The following is a 14861-nucleotide window of genomic DNA, read 5'->3' as shown; positions in this document are numbered from 1 at the left end:
ACGTCTTCCAGAGAGCTGCCATAAGATTCAAGAGCATTTCGCGGCCTGACATGCAGACTGGGAGGTTCAAAATGATCAAGCATAACCGAGATGTGCACAACGAGCCTAACCCACAGAACGTCGGAAAGCTCTCTAGAACGGCATTCACTATGGAAAAAAACGGACTAAACTCCCTCACCTACACCAGAAAGAAGGTTGAGAAGGATACACTCTACACATTTGTCACAGTGGACATTGGCAGTCCAAAATAGACGATTGTGAGGCTTACGCCATGGACAAACTCAGAGATACCTGGCACTTGTGCAATATCTCAGGACGGGTGGAACAGGTTCTTTTTTTATTGCTATTGTTTTTACCTGCAACAGCTTCCTTTGTCTTTGAGTATGTGGCAGGCACTAGATGCCACCAAAAGCGTCTGCTGTCACTACAGTACCTACCTCAAATATGTGATTATTGCCCTATTCACTATATTACTAATTTGTCAGAACATGCTGACAGCTGTGAATGTGAACAATTACACACACTCTTTCATCACCTTTATGGTATTTGACTTGAGCACATACTACACATTGTTAATGTGATAGATGGCACAAGAAAGGAACTTTGACCTTGATGTCATTTAGCCGTTGATGCATTTTTGTAATTTGTGTGAAAACAAAATGTTGCTTTACTGTTAAAGGCTTCAAAAAAATAAATGGGTCATTTTATCATTTACTCTGGCTCCTGGGAGCACCCCAGACAGTTGCTTGATTCAGTATTTAGATATTTGATATTGATTTTAACAGACACAAAAAGGATCCACAGACTATACCAGTCATCAGCCTGCTCATGTCGTCCCCCGTCTCCTCCTGTTGTTGCGCAAGAGCATTATTCAACCTACAGTTTGATCCTATATAGTCTACTGTTCCACCTGCTTCATTAGCATGTTACCTGTAACACGAATAACTAACAAGAAAATTGGTCTCACCACCACACCCAGCCTCACAGAAGACCGAACTAAACAATAGGGCCATTGCAACGTCAATAGAACAGGACATCACACACCCACCCAACCACCACCGTATACTGCCCTCCAGGCACAGACACAGAACACTGTGGTGTGGAAGGGCTCGCTTTGGAAAAAGGTGATACTCACAGCCCTAACAGGCTGAACCACCTCGACCCTACTTTGTTGTTCAAAAGCAGATCTTCTATTTTTGCATCTATTATGACCAAGTTCCAAAATAGGGTTCACATGGCTAAAAAGAACAGGCTGTGAGATCTGATATTTTTGGCCGAATGTTTGACCAGTATTCATCGAATGTTCATGATGCTAGGGTTCATGTTGTTAAAAAAAAAGAGGCCTTGCAGAAAAGGTTTGTACTAGAGATGCGTAGGTCCGTTTTTTTCATAACCCGCCCCACCCACCCACCAGAACAATATACAAATCAACAAATCCGCCTGCCCCGTGACCAGCAGTGAAAAGAAAAGATGATAATCATCACCATAATATTGTCATGGGCTAAATAAACAAGCATGTTGTTCAAAATGGGGTTCTTTATCGATATTTGACACAGCAAAAAGACTCCAAATAAAGTTTGCTTTTTATATAGGCATTGTTTTTTTTAATAAGATGGACAATATTAAATCCTGTTGGTTATTGATTAATCACCAGATTCGAGAGAGGGGGGCGACTTGATCAGGGAGTCTGCTCTGCTCTCCGTGTGTGTCAGCGTGTGTGTGTGAGTGGCAGGTTCAGATATGTGGTCCATATACCCAACAGGAGCGGAATTGGAGCAGAGGATGGTCCTCGCTCCAAGGAGCGGAGGAAAAACCTCGCTCCAAGCCACTCTGGCGCACAGTTTTATAATTATTATTATTACTCTATGCAAAACAATAAAATGCAAAACAATAAAATGCTAAACAAGAGCAGGTGATTTTTTATTAAATTATTTTGCACGTGAGTGGTGATGACCCGCCCCGCGCCAGCCAATCTGTCTGAAATCTTGACACACCCTCCCGCGGGTAACCGGTCAGCCCACACATCGTTTGTACTGTTGTCTGTCATCACCTGCCGTTAATGTGTGCCATTGTATGGCATGATGGTGCCAAACCAAAACCTGTCTGGCAGCCTTTTCTGTCGTAGCAGAAGTTGTAGCGCAGGAGGATAAAGATTAGATCAGACTGTATTTCTTTGCACCATCAATTGTTCCACATCTGCCACTACACTCAGGAGAAATTAAATATTGTCACTGTCGGGAAGAAACCTTGTATCTCCAAGTTTCAAAGTAAAGCCCTACTTCATCATACAAGACTGTCGCACAAAACTAGTGAAGGTGTCGTGTGCTTGTAGATTAGCTATTTTCACTATTTTAAATCATTTTTAAATGATCAAATACAAAATACAAACAGTTTTGAACATTCCACCCAACATATATAAACATATGTCTGGCCACAATAAAACCCTTTTCATTTCAATGTAGAGGAAAAATCTACACGCATACTTTTTCAGTGAGTGCTGTTACTTGGCAAAATGTTTGGGCAAGCCATGGCTTATCTATTTCAAAAGCAACATTTCTGACAATACACTGTATAATAGCAGTACATGACTATTTTGAATGCCATAATTTACATGTAGTGTTGCAAATCTGTTTGTTAACTGAATGTTATTATAAATTATTGTTAAAATAAAAATATGTCTGACCTTGACATGGCTTGTTTTATTTGATCTTAGAGAAACACAAATTTTCTCACTTTTTGGACAGGGTAATGAGAATGTATTTATTTATTTATGTTTATTTGACTACAAAATAATATTTGGGCAAAAATGATTTACTTACTATACTAAAAGTATCAGTACTGCAATATAGAAATACTCTGTTACAAGTGCAAGTCTGGAATTAAAAATGTACTTGAGTAAAAGTACTAAGGTGTTGGCTTCAAAATGTACTTAAAATACGAAAAGTAAAAGTAGCCTACTCATTATGTAGAATGTCCCATTTCACGTTTTCAATTTAATAAAAATCTATTGAAAATAGCAGATCTACAAGTTCACAAGGCACCACGATGCGATGCATTGTTAGCTTGTAGATCTTGTATTTTCAATTGGCCGAAATGTAAATAGGGCTGAAGTGGTTAATGCATGTCTTGTAAAAATCTAAATCTACAAAGTAGCTAAAGTATTCAAATAGTGGAGTAAAAGTACAATATTTGCCTCTGAGATGTAGTGGAGTAGAAGTAAAAGTACTGAAAATTGTACTTAGTTACTTTACACCACTGGAAAGACCACTGGAAAGAGTGGAAGATTGACCCCTGGTCTATTGGTCTAATTATCTTACAGAATGCACACTGCGTCGAAGGGTTGGCTACTCATTTGCATGAATTTGCATGAGCAGTGGCAGGCAACTAAATAATGGCACAGAGTCAGACCAGTCAGATACACAGCATTTGCATACAGGATAGAGGCTGGATGTGTGTCTCATACATCCTGTATGTCCAGTATTTAAATTAGAAAAATAAAATCAAAAATGTATAATGCAAACATAATGTCCCAATCCAACCCTGACGGTGCATTTGATTTAAGCGTATAGACTGGGTATGGCTGTCATACAGTTTACATATTGAAAATCTATTTCTTCAACCGTGACTTTTGCCGTCTTTACTTTAATGTGTGACTGCAATCAATCAATTATATGCATGATAGGTGGAAAATGGGTGAAGTCTTCCTTTAAGTACCTATTATCTTGTAAAATGCTAATTCTATGTCACACTGAAGTTTTACAGGGGATAACAAGTGCAGAAAATGCATACACACCTAGTAGATGATTCCTTAGGCCTACGCGTGGAATCCCCACTGTTTTCTACTGATTGAATTTGCTGTTTTAGTATTTCATTCTTTATCAAAGGTTTAATTTAAGGTGACAGTTATTTTGAAAACAAGGACCTTGGTTTGGAGAGTGCTGTGTGTAGCATAATTAATTTATCTTCAAGTGTGAAGATAATTGTTAGTGTACTTCTCCGACTTTCTTCCATCTTTCCATCATTCTTTCTTCCCAGATGAACTTTATTTTGCCACGTCCTCCCACAGTTTTGGTAGGAACACAATTAGGCCATACAGTATGTCAAATTAACTGGCTTCATCTGGAATCTCCTGCTTGCATTTTGCTAAGAGATACGTTATAATATAGTTTATAGTTTAATTTACATCAGTAAGAAGCCTAAGGGCCATCTGTCTTGACCATATATGGATTATGTTAGTGTGGTTCACCAAACAGGGCATCATCTGGGATACAATCCCTTTTATGCCCATATATGGAGATCCCTGCTCAATAGTATTTGTCATCACTGTGATGTCATCTGTGATGTCACAGTGATGTGTCAGAGGAACCACAGTGTCAGGCGTTACCCGCACGGACAGATATGGACAAGCTGTGGTTCTCCAAACAGGGCATCATCTGGGATACAATCCCTTTTATGCCCATATATGGAGATCCCTGCTCAATAGTATTTGTCATCACTGTGATGTCATCTGTGATGTCACAGTGATGTGTCAGAGGAACCACAGTGTCAGGCGTTACCCGCACAGACAGATATGGACAAGCTGTGACGGTTCTGATAGTAAACTGTGATCTACGGTCGCAATTATTAGTGAATACATTTTCTCCATTGACTTTAATGGGAAAATGCAAAAGTCCAGTCGGCGACCTGGCCAACTCGGGAACAATGTAAATAGGGAATGAATGCCCCGCCCTTTAATGCAAACCCCATTATACCTGTTGTCATAGGATCCGTTTTGACCATCTGTTTGCCTGTGTCCATTTATGCCCATATATGGAGATTATATCTCAAAACTGGCTTGGGAACGCCTCGGTATACTCCCTGAGGGAGTGGAGGAAGTTGCTCAGGATAAGGAAATCTGGAGGTCTCAGTTGGAACTGTTACCCCCTGCGACCCGGTTCCGGATAAGCGGTTGAAGATGGATGGATGGATGGATGGATGGATAGAGATATCTGTCTGTCTGCGTCCATGTTATGCCCATATATGGATATCTCTGTATCTGTCTGTCTGTGTCCCTTTTGTGCCCATATATGGGGATCTCTGCCCTTCGGGCGGCCAAGCGTCTAGTCGCGTGCCGGCCTACTCGGGAACGATGTAAATACGGAATGGATGCCCCACCCTTTAATGCAAACCCCATTATACCTCTTGTCATAGGACCCGTTTTGACCATCTGTTTGCCTGTGTCCATTTATGCCCATATATGGAGATATCGGGAGACACCCGGCATAATGCCCATATGGAGATCTCTGTATCTGTCTGTCTGTGTCCCTTTTATGCCCAAATATGGAGATCTCTGCCCTTCGGGCGGCCAATCGTCTAATCGAGTCAGACCAGTCAGATACACAGCATTTGCATACAGGATAGAGGCTGGATGTGTGTCTCATACATCCTGTATGTCCAGTATTTAAATTAGAAAAATAAAATCAAAAATGTATAATGCAAACATAATGTCCCAATCCAACCCTGACGGTGCATTTGATTTAAGCGTATAGACTGGGTATGGCTGTCATACAGTTTACATATTGAAAATCTATTTCTTCAACCGTGACTTTTGCCGTCTTTACTTTAATGTGTGACTGCAATCAATCAATTATATGCATGATAGGTGGAAAATGGGTGAAGTCTTCCTTTAAGTACCTATTATCTTGTAAAATGCTAATTCTATGTCACACTGAAGTTTTACAGGGGATAACAAGTGCAGAAAATGCATACACACCTAGTAGATGATTCCTTAGGCCTACGCGTGGAATCCCCACTGTTTTCTACTGATTGAATTTGCTGTTTTAGTATTTCATTCTTTATCAAAGGTTTAATTTAAGGTGACAGTTATTTTGAAAACAAGGACCTTGGTTTGGAGAGTGCTGTGTGTAGCATAATTAATTTATCTTCAAGTGTGAAGATAATTGTTAGTGTACTTCTCCGACTTTCTTCCATCTTTCCATCATTCTTTCTTCCCAGATGAACTTTATTTTGCCACGTCCTCCCACAGTTTTGGTAGGAACACAATTGGGCCATACAGTATGTCAAATTAACTGGCTTCATCTGGAATCGCCTGCTTGCATTTTGCTAAGAGATACGTTATAATATAGTTTATAGTTTAATTTACATCAGTAAGAAGCCTAAGGGCCATCTGTCTTGACCATATATGGATTATGTTAGTGTGGTTCTCCAAACAGGGCATCATCTGGGATACAATCCCTTTTATGCCCATATATGGAGATCCCTGCTCAATAGTATTTGTCATCACTGTGATGTCATCTGTGATGTCACAGTGATGTGTCAGAGGAACCACAGTGTCAGGCGTTACCCGCACGGACAGATATGGACAAGCTGTGGTTCTCCAAACAGGGCATCATCTGGGATACAATCCCTTTTATGCCCATATATGGAGATCCCTGCTCAATAGTATTTGTCATCACTGTGATGTCATCTGTGATGTCACAGTGATGTGTCAGAGGAACCACAGTGTCAGGCGTTACCCGCACAGACAGATATGGACAAGCTGTGACGGTTCTGATAGTAAACTGTGATCTACGGTCGCAATTATTAGTGAATACATTTTCTCCATTGACTTTAATGGGAAAATGCAAAAGTCCAGTCGGCGACCTGGCCAACTCGGGAACAATGTAAATAGGGAATGAATGCCCCGCCCTTTAATGCAAACCCCATTATACCTGTTGTCATAGGATCCGTTTTGACCATCTGTTTGCCTGTGTCCATTTATGCCCATATATGGAGATTATATCTCAAAACTGGCTTGGGAACGCCTCGGTATACTCCCTGAGGGAGTGGAGGAAGTTGCTCAGGATAAGGAAATCTGGAGGTCTCAGTTGGAACTGTTACCCCCTGCGACCCGGTTCCGGATAAGCGGTTGAAGATGGATGGATGGATGGATGGATGGATAGAGATATCTGTCTGTCTGCGTCCATGTTATGCCCATATATGGATATCTCTGTATCTGTCTGTCTGTGTCCCTTTTGTGCCCATATATGGGGATCTCTGCCCTTCGGGCGGCCAAGCGTCTAGTCGCGTGCCGGCCTACTCGGGAACGATGTAAATACGGAATGGATGCCCCACCCTTTAATGCAAACCCCATTATACCTCTTGTCATAGGACCCGTTTTGACCATCTGTTTGCCTGTGTCCATTTATGCCCATATATGGAGATATCGGGAGACACCCGGCATAATGCCCATATGGAGATCTCTGTATCTGTCTGTCTGTGTCCCTTTTATGCCCAAATATGGAGATCTCTGCCCTTCGGGCGGCCAATCGTCTAGTCTGGGACCGGCCTACTCGGGAACGATGTAAATAGGGAATGAATGCCCCACCCTTTAACGCAAACCCGATTTATCTGTTTGCCTATGTCCATTTGTCAATTCTTTGTTTGCCTATGTCCATTTGTCAATTTTTTGTTGACTCATGTGGTGTACGTGATGACAGAGCCTTTTATGAAGTGATGTCACAATGAGTCAGCGCAGAATTGCCTCGTCCAAAACTCGGCCGAACTCCAAGCTCACTACTGCGACGCGTTGTGAGCTTGGAGGTCTGCTATTTTCGATATTTTCACCAAAAGGCCCTTTTAGAAATCTCAGCCCCTGCCTCTCTAACATTCTCTGCACGTCCCTGTGAGTTAGTGAGTGTGCCGTCACCACAGCAGCAACCTCCTGGGATCCATTGTAGCTCTTCACTGTCCCACTTTGATACCTAAAAAATATTAATAATATGTCCTTTTCTTTTAGGTGGCAATCATCATTCCATTCCGCGATCGGCATCGACATCTGATACAGTGGCTTTACCACCTACATCCCATCCTGCAGCACCAACAGCTGGACTATGGAGTGTACGTCATTAACCAGGATGGAGAGGGGACTTTCAACAGGGCCAAACTGATGAATGTAGGCTTTGTCCAGGCACTGAAGGCGGACAATTACTCCTGCTTTGTCTTCTCTGACGTGGATCTAATCCCTATCGACGACCGTAACATCTATGGCTGTTTTAGTAATCCCAGACACCTGTCTGTGGCTGTTGACAAATTTAATTTCCAGTTGCCCTACCCAACCATCTTTGGAGGGGTTACTTCTTTCTCAAAAGACCAGTACATGACCATTAATGGCTTCCCAAATGAGTTTTGGGGCTGGGGCGGCGAGGACGACGACGTCTACCAAAGAGTTACCATAAAATCCATGACTATTTCGCGGCCTGACATGCAGACCGGGAGGTACAAAATGATCAGTCATGAAAGAGACCAGCATAATGAACCGAATCCCCAAAGATTTGCCAAGCTCACCCAAACCCCACAGACCATGCAGCAAGATGGGATCAACTCCCTTGAATACACCATAAGCAGGGTCGAGAAGGATATGCTCTACACGTTTATCACTGTGGACATTGGCAGTCCAAAATAGTTCATTTTGCCATTCCTTTACCTGGATAGCAGTATTTATTAACCACAGACTATCTGGGATGTAACATTTGGGGCGCTTGTCTGGAACATGTCCTGTTGTTGGTTTTATTGGAATATTTACATATTGAAGATGTGAGTCTATTAAGGCTGGCCTCCAGGTTAGAGTTCTCAAATTCTGCCTGAACCCGACCGACATTTAGGGTAGGGTAGGGCCTAAAATGTATGCTAATTAGTAGCGCCGGGTGGGGCCTCGGGCGCAATGGAAAAAGAAAATATATTTTTTTATTATTGTATTACTATTACTCTGTTATAGACCCGACCATACCCGACCCGACGTTTTCGGGCCGGGTAGGGCCTAAAATGTATGCTAACTAGTAGGGCCGGGTAGGGCCTCGGGCCTGCCCAGTTAGGGCCGGGCCTTAATGTTCAGGCCCGTTGAGAACTCTACTCCAGGAAAAAAATACATGCTTTGTCAAATCTGATATGATGTGAAGCCTGCGGTGCAAGTTCAGGCAGACAACTCAAAGGAGCACCAATTCCTGATCAGCTGATCAGTCACATGAGCTCTCTCTATCTGATTGGGGCGTGCTATTTAAACCTCCCTGCTCTCTGCTCAGGGACGTGCTGGCCATTGGGAAAAGCGGGACAACTCCCGAACGGCCGGTTCATTCCTGGACGGTCCAGGCCGGCCATTAGGAAAAAAAATAAAAAATAAAATGTCGGCCTTTGTTCCATTTTGGGGGCTGGGCGGCCAACAAAGTAAATCGTCACTGTCAGGCAGAAACCTTGTATCTCCAAGTTTCAAATTTGTACATTATGTTATGTTATGTTTTATTTATTTGAATATGGACATCACAATCACATTGGACGAACCAGATGCATTGATATAAGTGATTTTAGCACAAGTACTAATTCTCATCACCTGTCCACAGGAGGCTTTTCTATTTTACAATAGTCAAATATAACACTCATTACAACAACATTCTTTCGCAAAGGAAAGTCCTGTTTCATCATACAAGGTCGTCACACAGGCGTTGTGTGCTTGTAGATCTGCTGTTTTCACTAGTTTAAATCATTTTTAAAATGACAAATACAAAACAAACGGTTTTGGACATACAAGGTTTCCACCCGACAACGACAAAATATAACTCATGTAATTGGCCCACTGGCTTGTCACTTTGTCACACATTTTTGAGTAGCAGCAGAGCTATAGAGAGAAATCTCTCTCTATAGCGCGCAATGAGGGCCTCTTCAACTCCTTTTCCCAGGCTGAATCAGGGGCCCAGCACGTCCCTGTCCCTGCTCATTCTTCTTGCTGCTGCTCTGCCATCTTGCTGCTCTGCTGCTGCTGCTTTGTACTCTGTGCTAAAGGGTTTTTTTTGCTCCCACCCCAGTATCCATTTGTGGGCTCTGTTTCCATGATTACCTTATGGGGGTCTATTGAATTCCATTCCCTGTAAAATATAGTTGGCAAATCATTTATTATAATTCTGCATACAGGGAAAGAATGCTTTAAGCATTTGTTTTTTTACAGGGAAAGAAATAGTTAAGCAAATATGCTATATATATATATATTAATATATTAATGCCTTTATATTATGCTCAATAAATATATGTATTTAATCCAAAAGTTGTCTGACTGAAATGTTTTTTTTTTTTTAACTATGGACGGGTTTCTGGTCCACGTTAAACTGATAAGAAGTAGATGCGTGCGCAGGTTCGGTACCAAAATTAGCCAATGAAACCAGGGCTCCCCAAAACAACAGGTTTGGGGATTGGTGGGAATTGATTACATGATACATTCAGCTGTGCATTTAGTCTCAATGTTTGTAAACAAGAAACCCGTCCATTTGGAATAATTTAAAACAGTTTAATGTTTTTTTCCCCCTTCTTTTATTGGTGTAAAACCACACATCTTCTCTTGCCTGACACAGCAAAACCTTTGTCATATGGGGGTCTGTGGCCAAATAATAAATCAATTTGGTGGTCCTTGACATGAACATGTTTGAGAACCACTGCTGTTAAAAAAAAAAGAAAAGTAGTACCAGCTATGCCAACCGACTGTTGTAATATATTGATAAACATGTTACGATCAATGGTGTCAAAGTCTGCGCCCAAGCCCAACAAAACAATTATGGAACTGTTACCGCTACCAGTGCCAGCATTGATTAACCAGTTGAACCCTTGCGTGGGCATGTCATAATTGCTGAAGATTTGGCAAAACAATTGCAGATAGTACAAGCTCAGACATGCTGTGTGCCTGCAGATAAGCTCTATTCTGTGAGGAGATTTAGCATAGAGGGGGGAAAAGGCCAAAGATACACCCTTGGGTAATCCCGGTCAACAAAGTATATAGCCTACTGTAGGGATCAAGTGGTTAAAAGATAACTTGTGACTAAAATTCCAACTTAAATGTTTCAAATAATAATAATTATATCTGAAATGAAATCAGCAATGAGGACGGAAGCCAATATCTTATGCAAAATACATGTATTTAATGCCTTCAAATACACACCCTCTACAGTATTGTTTAGGCCCACAACAGGCTTGACCTACAAGCGTCAGACACCTTTACTTCCTCAGGCAGCAATGTGTAGCGTGAGAGGGTATAATGTCAACAGAAGGAGAGGATGGTTTCTTGTGAGACACAATGTCCACGAGATCACTATCCATGATTAGCGTCAAATGGCTTCAAGTCATGCGTTATGGGCAAGGTACCCCAGTGAATGATACCAGAGCTCTGATTATACATCTGATAACTCCAACCTAAAGACATTCTTTAAGCTACTGGAAGATGTCCACATATTGAAATCCAATGGGTTCAGGAGACTGTCAACAGTGTTGAATATTAATTTAGGATTATGTATATTGGCACTAATTAGATCAGAAAGATTACTTTGCAATGTAAAATACAAAATCTGATTTTTTTATTTACTCATAAAAGGTCGCTATTTACATGCATTTGGCCAAAGAAGCCAAGACCATTGGCACACAGTCAAACAGCGAGCCAACCTTTCTGAGGTCTCCGGATTTGTGGGTCCGATTGTTGTACCGTTCTGGTTGTGCTTCCTTTAATAGAAGTCTGTTCACACACGCACATGCACGCACACGCACACGCACACACACACACACACACACACACACACACACACACACACACACACACACACACACACACACCTTTTGTCTCCATTCTTATTCTTTTGTTATGTACTGAGAAACCCCTGTATGTTAGTATGTTACTAGTATTTCGCAATAAAGATTCATAAAAAGATAAGTCCAAGCCAAACTTGAATTTCTTGCCTTTAGTGAGACAAACAGGAAACCTTAGAGGGAGACAGTTTAGGGGATTTCTTTGCTCTTATTTCCTTGAACAGCAGGAACGGAGCAGGAAAAACAACATCGTTTTTCGACTGCCCTTGGTGATTTATCTATTGTACTTTGTACTGTGTGTCATAAATTGGACCTGAAGAGAAACCCAGGTTATGTATCATCTTATGTCCACGTCCCAATACCCAAACAAAACTGTCAACAAAAGCCTGAACGCTTTCCGCCCAGTTGCATTGACTCCCGCAGCGAAGAAGTGCTTTGAGAGACAGGCCTCAGCACACATTACAAACAGTATCCCAGACCAGACACTCTATAATACTCTATAATGGATTGTGATTGAGTGTATATCAAAAGCAGTTTGAGGGGCAGTGGTGAGGACACCATTCCCACTGCTCTTAACACTGCCCTGACCCGTTTGAAGCACCAGGGGGCATACTTTACTTAAGTACAGTGATTCTCAAACATTTTCATGTCAAGGACCCCCAAATTGATAGGAATTAGGCCGCGGACCCTCACCTGAAACCATTTTGTTGCACGTGCGCGAAGGTTTATAATTTGTATAGTTTGTATAGAATATATCTGTGAGTGCATGTATCTTTTATTTGATTATTTGATGCATGTATACTTTTAACTCTCTTGTATAAATGTTTTTTTTTATTTATGTAAAGTATACTATGAGTATATATTTTTGTACCATTATGATATTGTTGTTGTGGTATAATGATAATAAAGTCTATTTTCTATTCTATTCTATTCTCAATATGTTATTCAGTTCTTCTCTTATTTAAAGGTAGGTTAAGTGATATTTTTGTTTAAAATAAGTGTTAAATTGCTTTATATTCTAATAGTACCAATTGCTATTGAGTGTTTGTTCAATTACAAGGGTTGTCTCTCCAGCTTTTTAGAAAACAGAAAATGCATTTTCAGGTCGGGAAACAGGATACCAATGTTATCCAATCAGGAGAGAGAACTCACACAGGATACCGGTTAAACAAGTGAAATTGGAAGCGAGGAGCCGATGACACAAAGAACTGAGCAGACAAAATTGGAACTGGATCACTATGAAAATTAAGCTGATGAATGGGTACTCTCTCCTAATTGTCTGAAATGTGGCCACCCACCTTAAAATGTATTTTATTTTGTATTAAAGAGCTGGAAAGACAGGGAGACCCCTTACTGAACAAACACTTAAATAGCAATGATATTTCACTTTCAAACATGTTCATGTCATGTTCGTGTTCAGGTCATTTTAATATCTAATTGGGCTTTTGTGATTACCCGAGACTGTTTTTAAGTTGCTTGATTCAGTATACATTTTATCTCTCCATTTTAACCATGTTAGATTCATTGAAAACAGCTGTCCTTGTGATCTGGTGACTGGCGTTGACCTTCTAATGCTGAGGAGACCATGTTTTATCAATTACTTTTTTAAATGATGTTTTATATATATTTTTTAGAAAATAAAATACATTTAAAAAATAAATACATTTTAAAAGTGTGATTATGCATTAGAAGATGAATCTAACAGGGTTAAAATTGAGTTTGAAGTTACAATTGGTTTGTATTGGTAGGACGTCTGATAAAATGTATATCAAATATCTCAATAATGAGTCAAGCAACTTAAAAACTATCAAAAACTAAAGAGTAGACCTTAACATGACACCTAACATGTTTGAACATAAAAAAAGGGGTCGGGGGGGGATCTCTTTTTATGATTTTATTTTTTAACCAAACAATATCACTTACCCTTAATTGTGTGATGTGATTGAACTTTAATAAAAAGTAAACTTAACCATTCCCATTTACTAGGGTTCTCATAAACATGGACCATGCACTTGAACTGAACTCCATAGACACAAAGCCAAGGGGGCAGGGGCCCTCTAGTGGTCATACTGTATTACAGCTTTCTTCCAGTATCTCATATCCTCCCTATTGACTCACTGACAAGTGATGTCAGCTTAGTGGTGAGCAAAATAACTTCTGGGACTCATATAGAGTGTGCAGCTCCAAATGGAAAGGAACAGCACTTTAGATTTAGTTTTATTCATGACACTTTACATCACATTTAAAGGCTGTGATTGTTGATTATTATTATAATATATGCATTAATCTGTTAATTTTAATTTCTGTTTAGATTAACTCAGTCGGTGCCATATTTAAAGTGGGATGACCTCTTATATTGCCGGTTCGCCAACAAAGGGTTAAAAAAATAGTGTGCACGCTGGTGCACACATTCGTGCACAGATCATGCACTATGCATGTGCATGCTTTTCACAGCTTTCAAACAAAAAAATCCGCTTGGAAATCCGTTCAGGCATTCAGGAGAAAGGACTCAAAGGAGCCCTTATGTTTTCTTCAAATGTAAACAAACATGGCTGCCATGTTTGAAAGATGGGGTTGGTATGGGGGTTAAACATGCAATTTCGCGATCGCGATCATGCCTAGTACACTGTTGGAGGTCCAAACATTTTTTTTCAAAAAAAATTAAAAAAAAAAAAAAAAAAAAAATGTTTTATTATTTTTTTTAAAAAGACGTTCAGAAGACGTCTGGCAGGGAGGTCCATAGTGAAAAAGACGTTTTAAAGACGTTTTTATCATAGAAACATATTTTTTGGCAGGGTATGAGTTAAGGGTTTTAATGTTATTTGTTTTAAATTGTATTTCCAAATGTTCAGACTTACAGTCAATAAAAAAGGCATTCCTGCACCTCACTGACTTACCGATTTACATTGGAACAACCCTCAAGCCCTTAAGCCCCAACCTTGAACACGTGCGTTGACTTTGGCTAAGTCAGTGAGTCAGAAAGTCAGAATTGGACCTCACTAACTTAATCAGAATGCGTACCAGCCACATGCGTGTCTGTCTGTCCGTTTATATTTCTGCTGACCTTGTGTCCGGCAATTGTTCAATTGTCTAAAAAACATACTACAAAAATCAATAATGCTTCTGCCTTGCTGACCATCTATTTTTCTACACGTCTCACAAAATGTTTTTTTTTTTTTTGTGTGCCCTTTGAGATGCTTTGGTGTGCACAATTTAAGGACTTTTAAACCCTTTTTAATACCTCAAGAAAAAAAAGACCATTACTG

General features: G+C 40.4%; 1 protein-coding gene across 1 annotated transcript; it reads left to right on the top strand.

Moving 5' to 3' along the window:
- Window positions 1-271: 271 nt before the first annotated feature.
- LOC308308836 (beta-1,4-galactosyltransferase 1-like) lies at window positions 272-8443 on the top strand (the record flags this gene model as incomplete). Its single annotated transcript, XM_080754288.1, has 2 exons — window positions 272-328; window positions 7778-8443. 2 exons carry the CDS (start codon window positions 272-274, stop codon window positions 8441-8443), a joined length of 723 nt encoding a protein of 240 aa, XP_080610414.1.
- Window positions 8444-14861: the final 6418 nt, after the last annotated feature.

The sequence above is a fragment of the Nannobrachium achirus genome, assembly GCF_963921795.1.
Source record: "Nannobrachium achirus genome assembly, chromosome: 23".
NCBI lineage: Eukaryota > Metazoa > Chordata > Actinopteri > Myctophiformes > Myctophidae > Nannobrachium > Nannobrachium achirus.
Note: the sequence above shows the minus strand (reverse complement) of the source record. Positions and strands in the feature narration are given on the sequence as shown.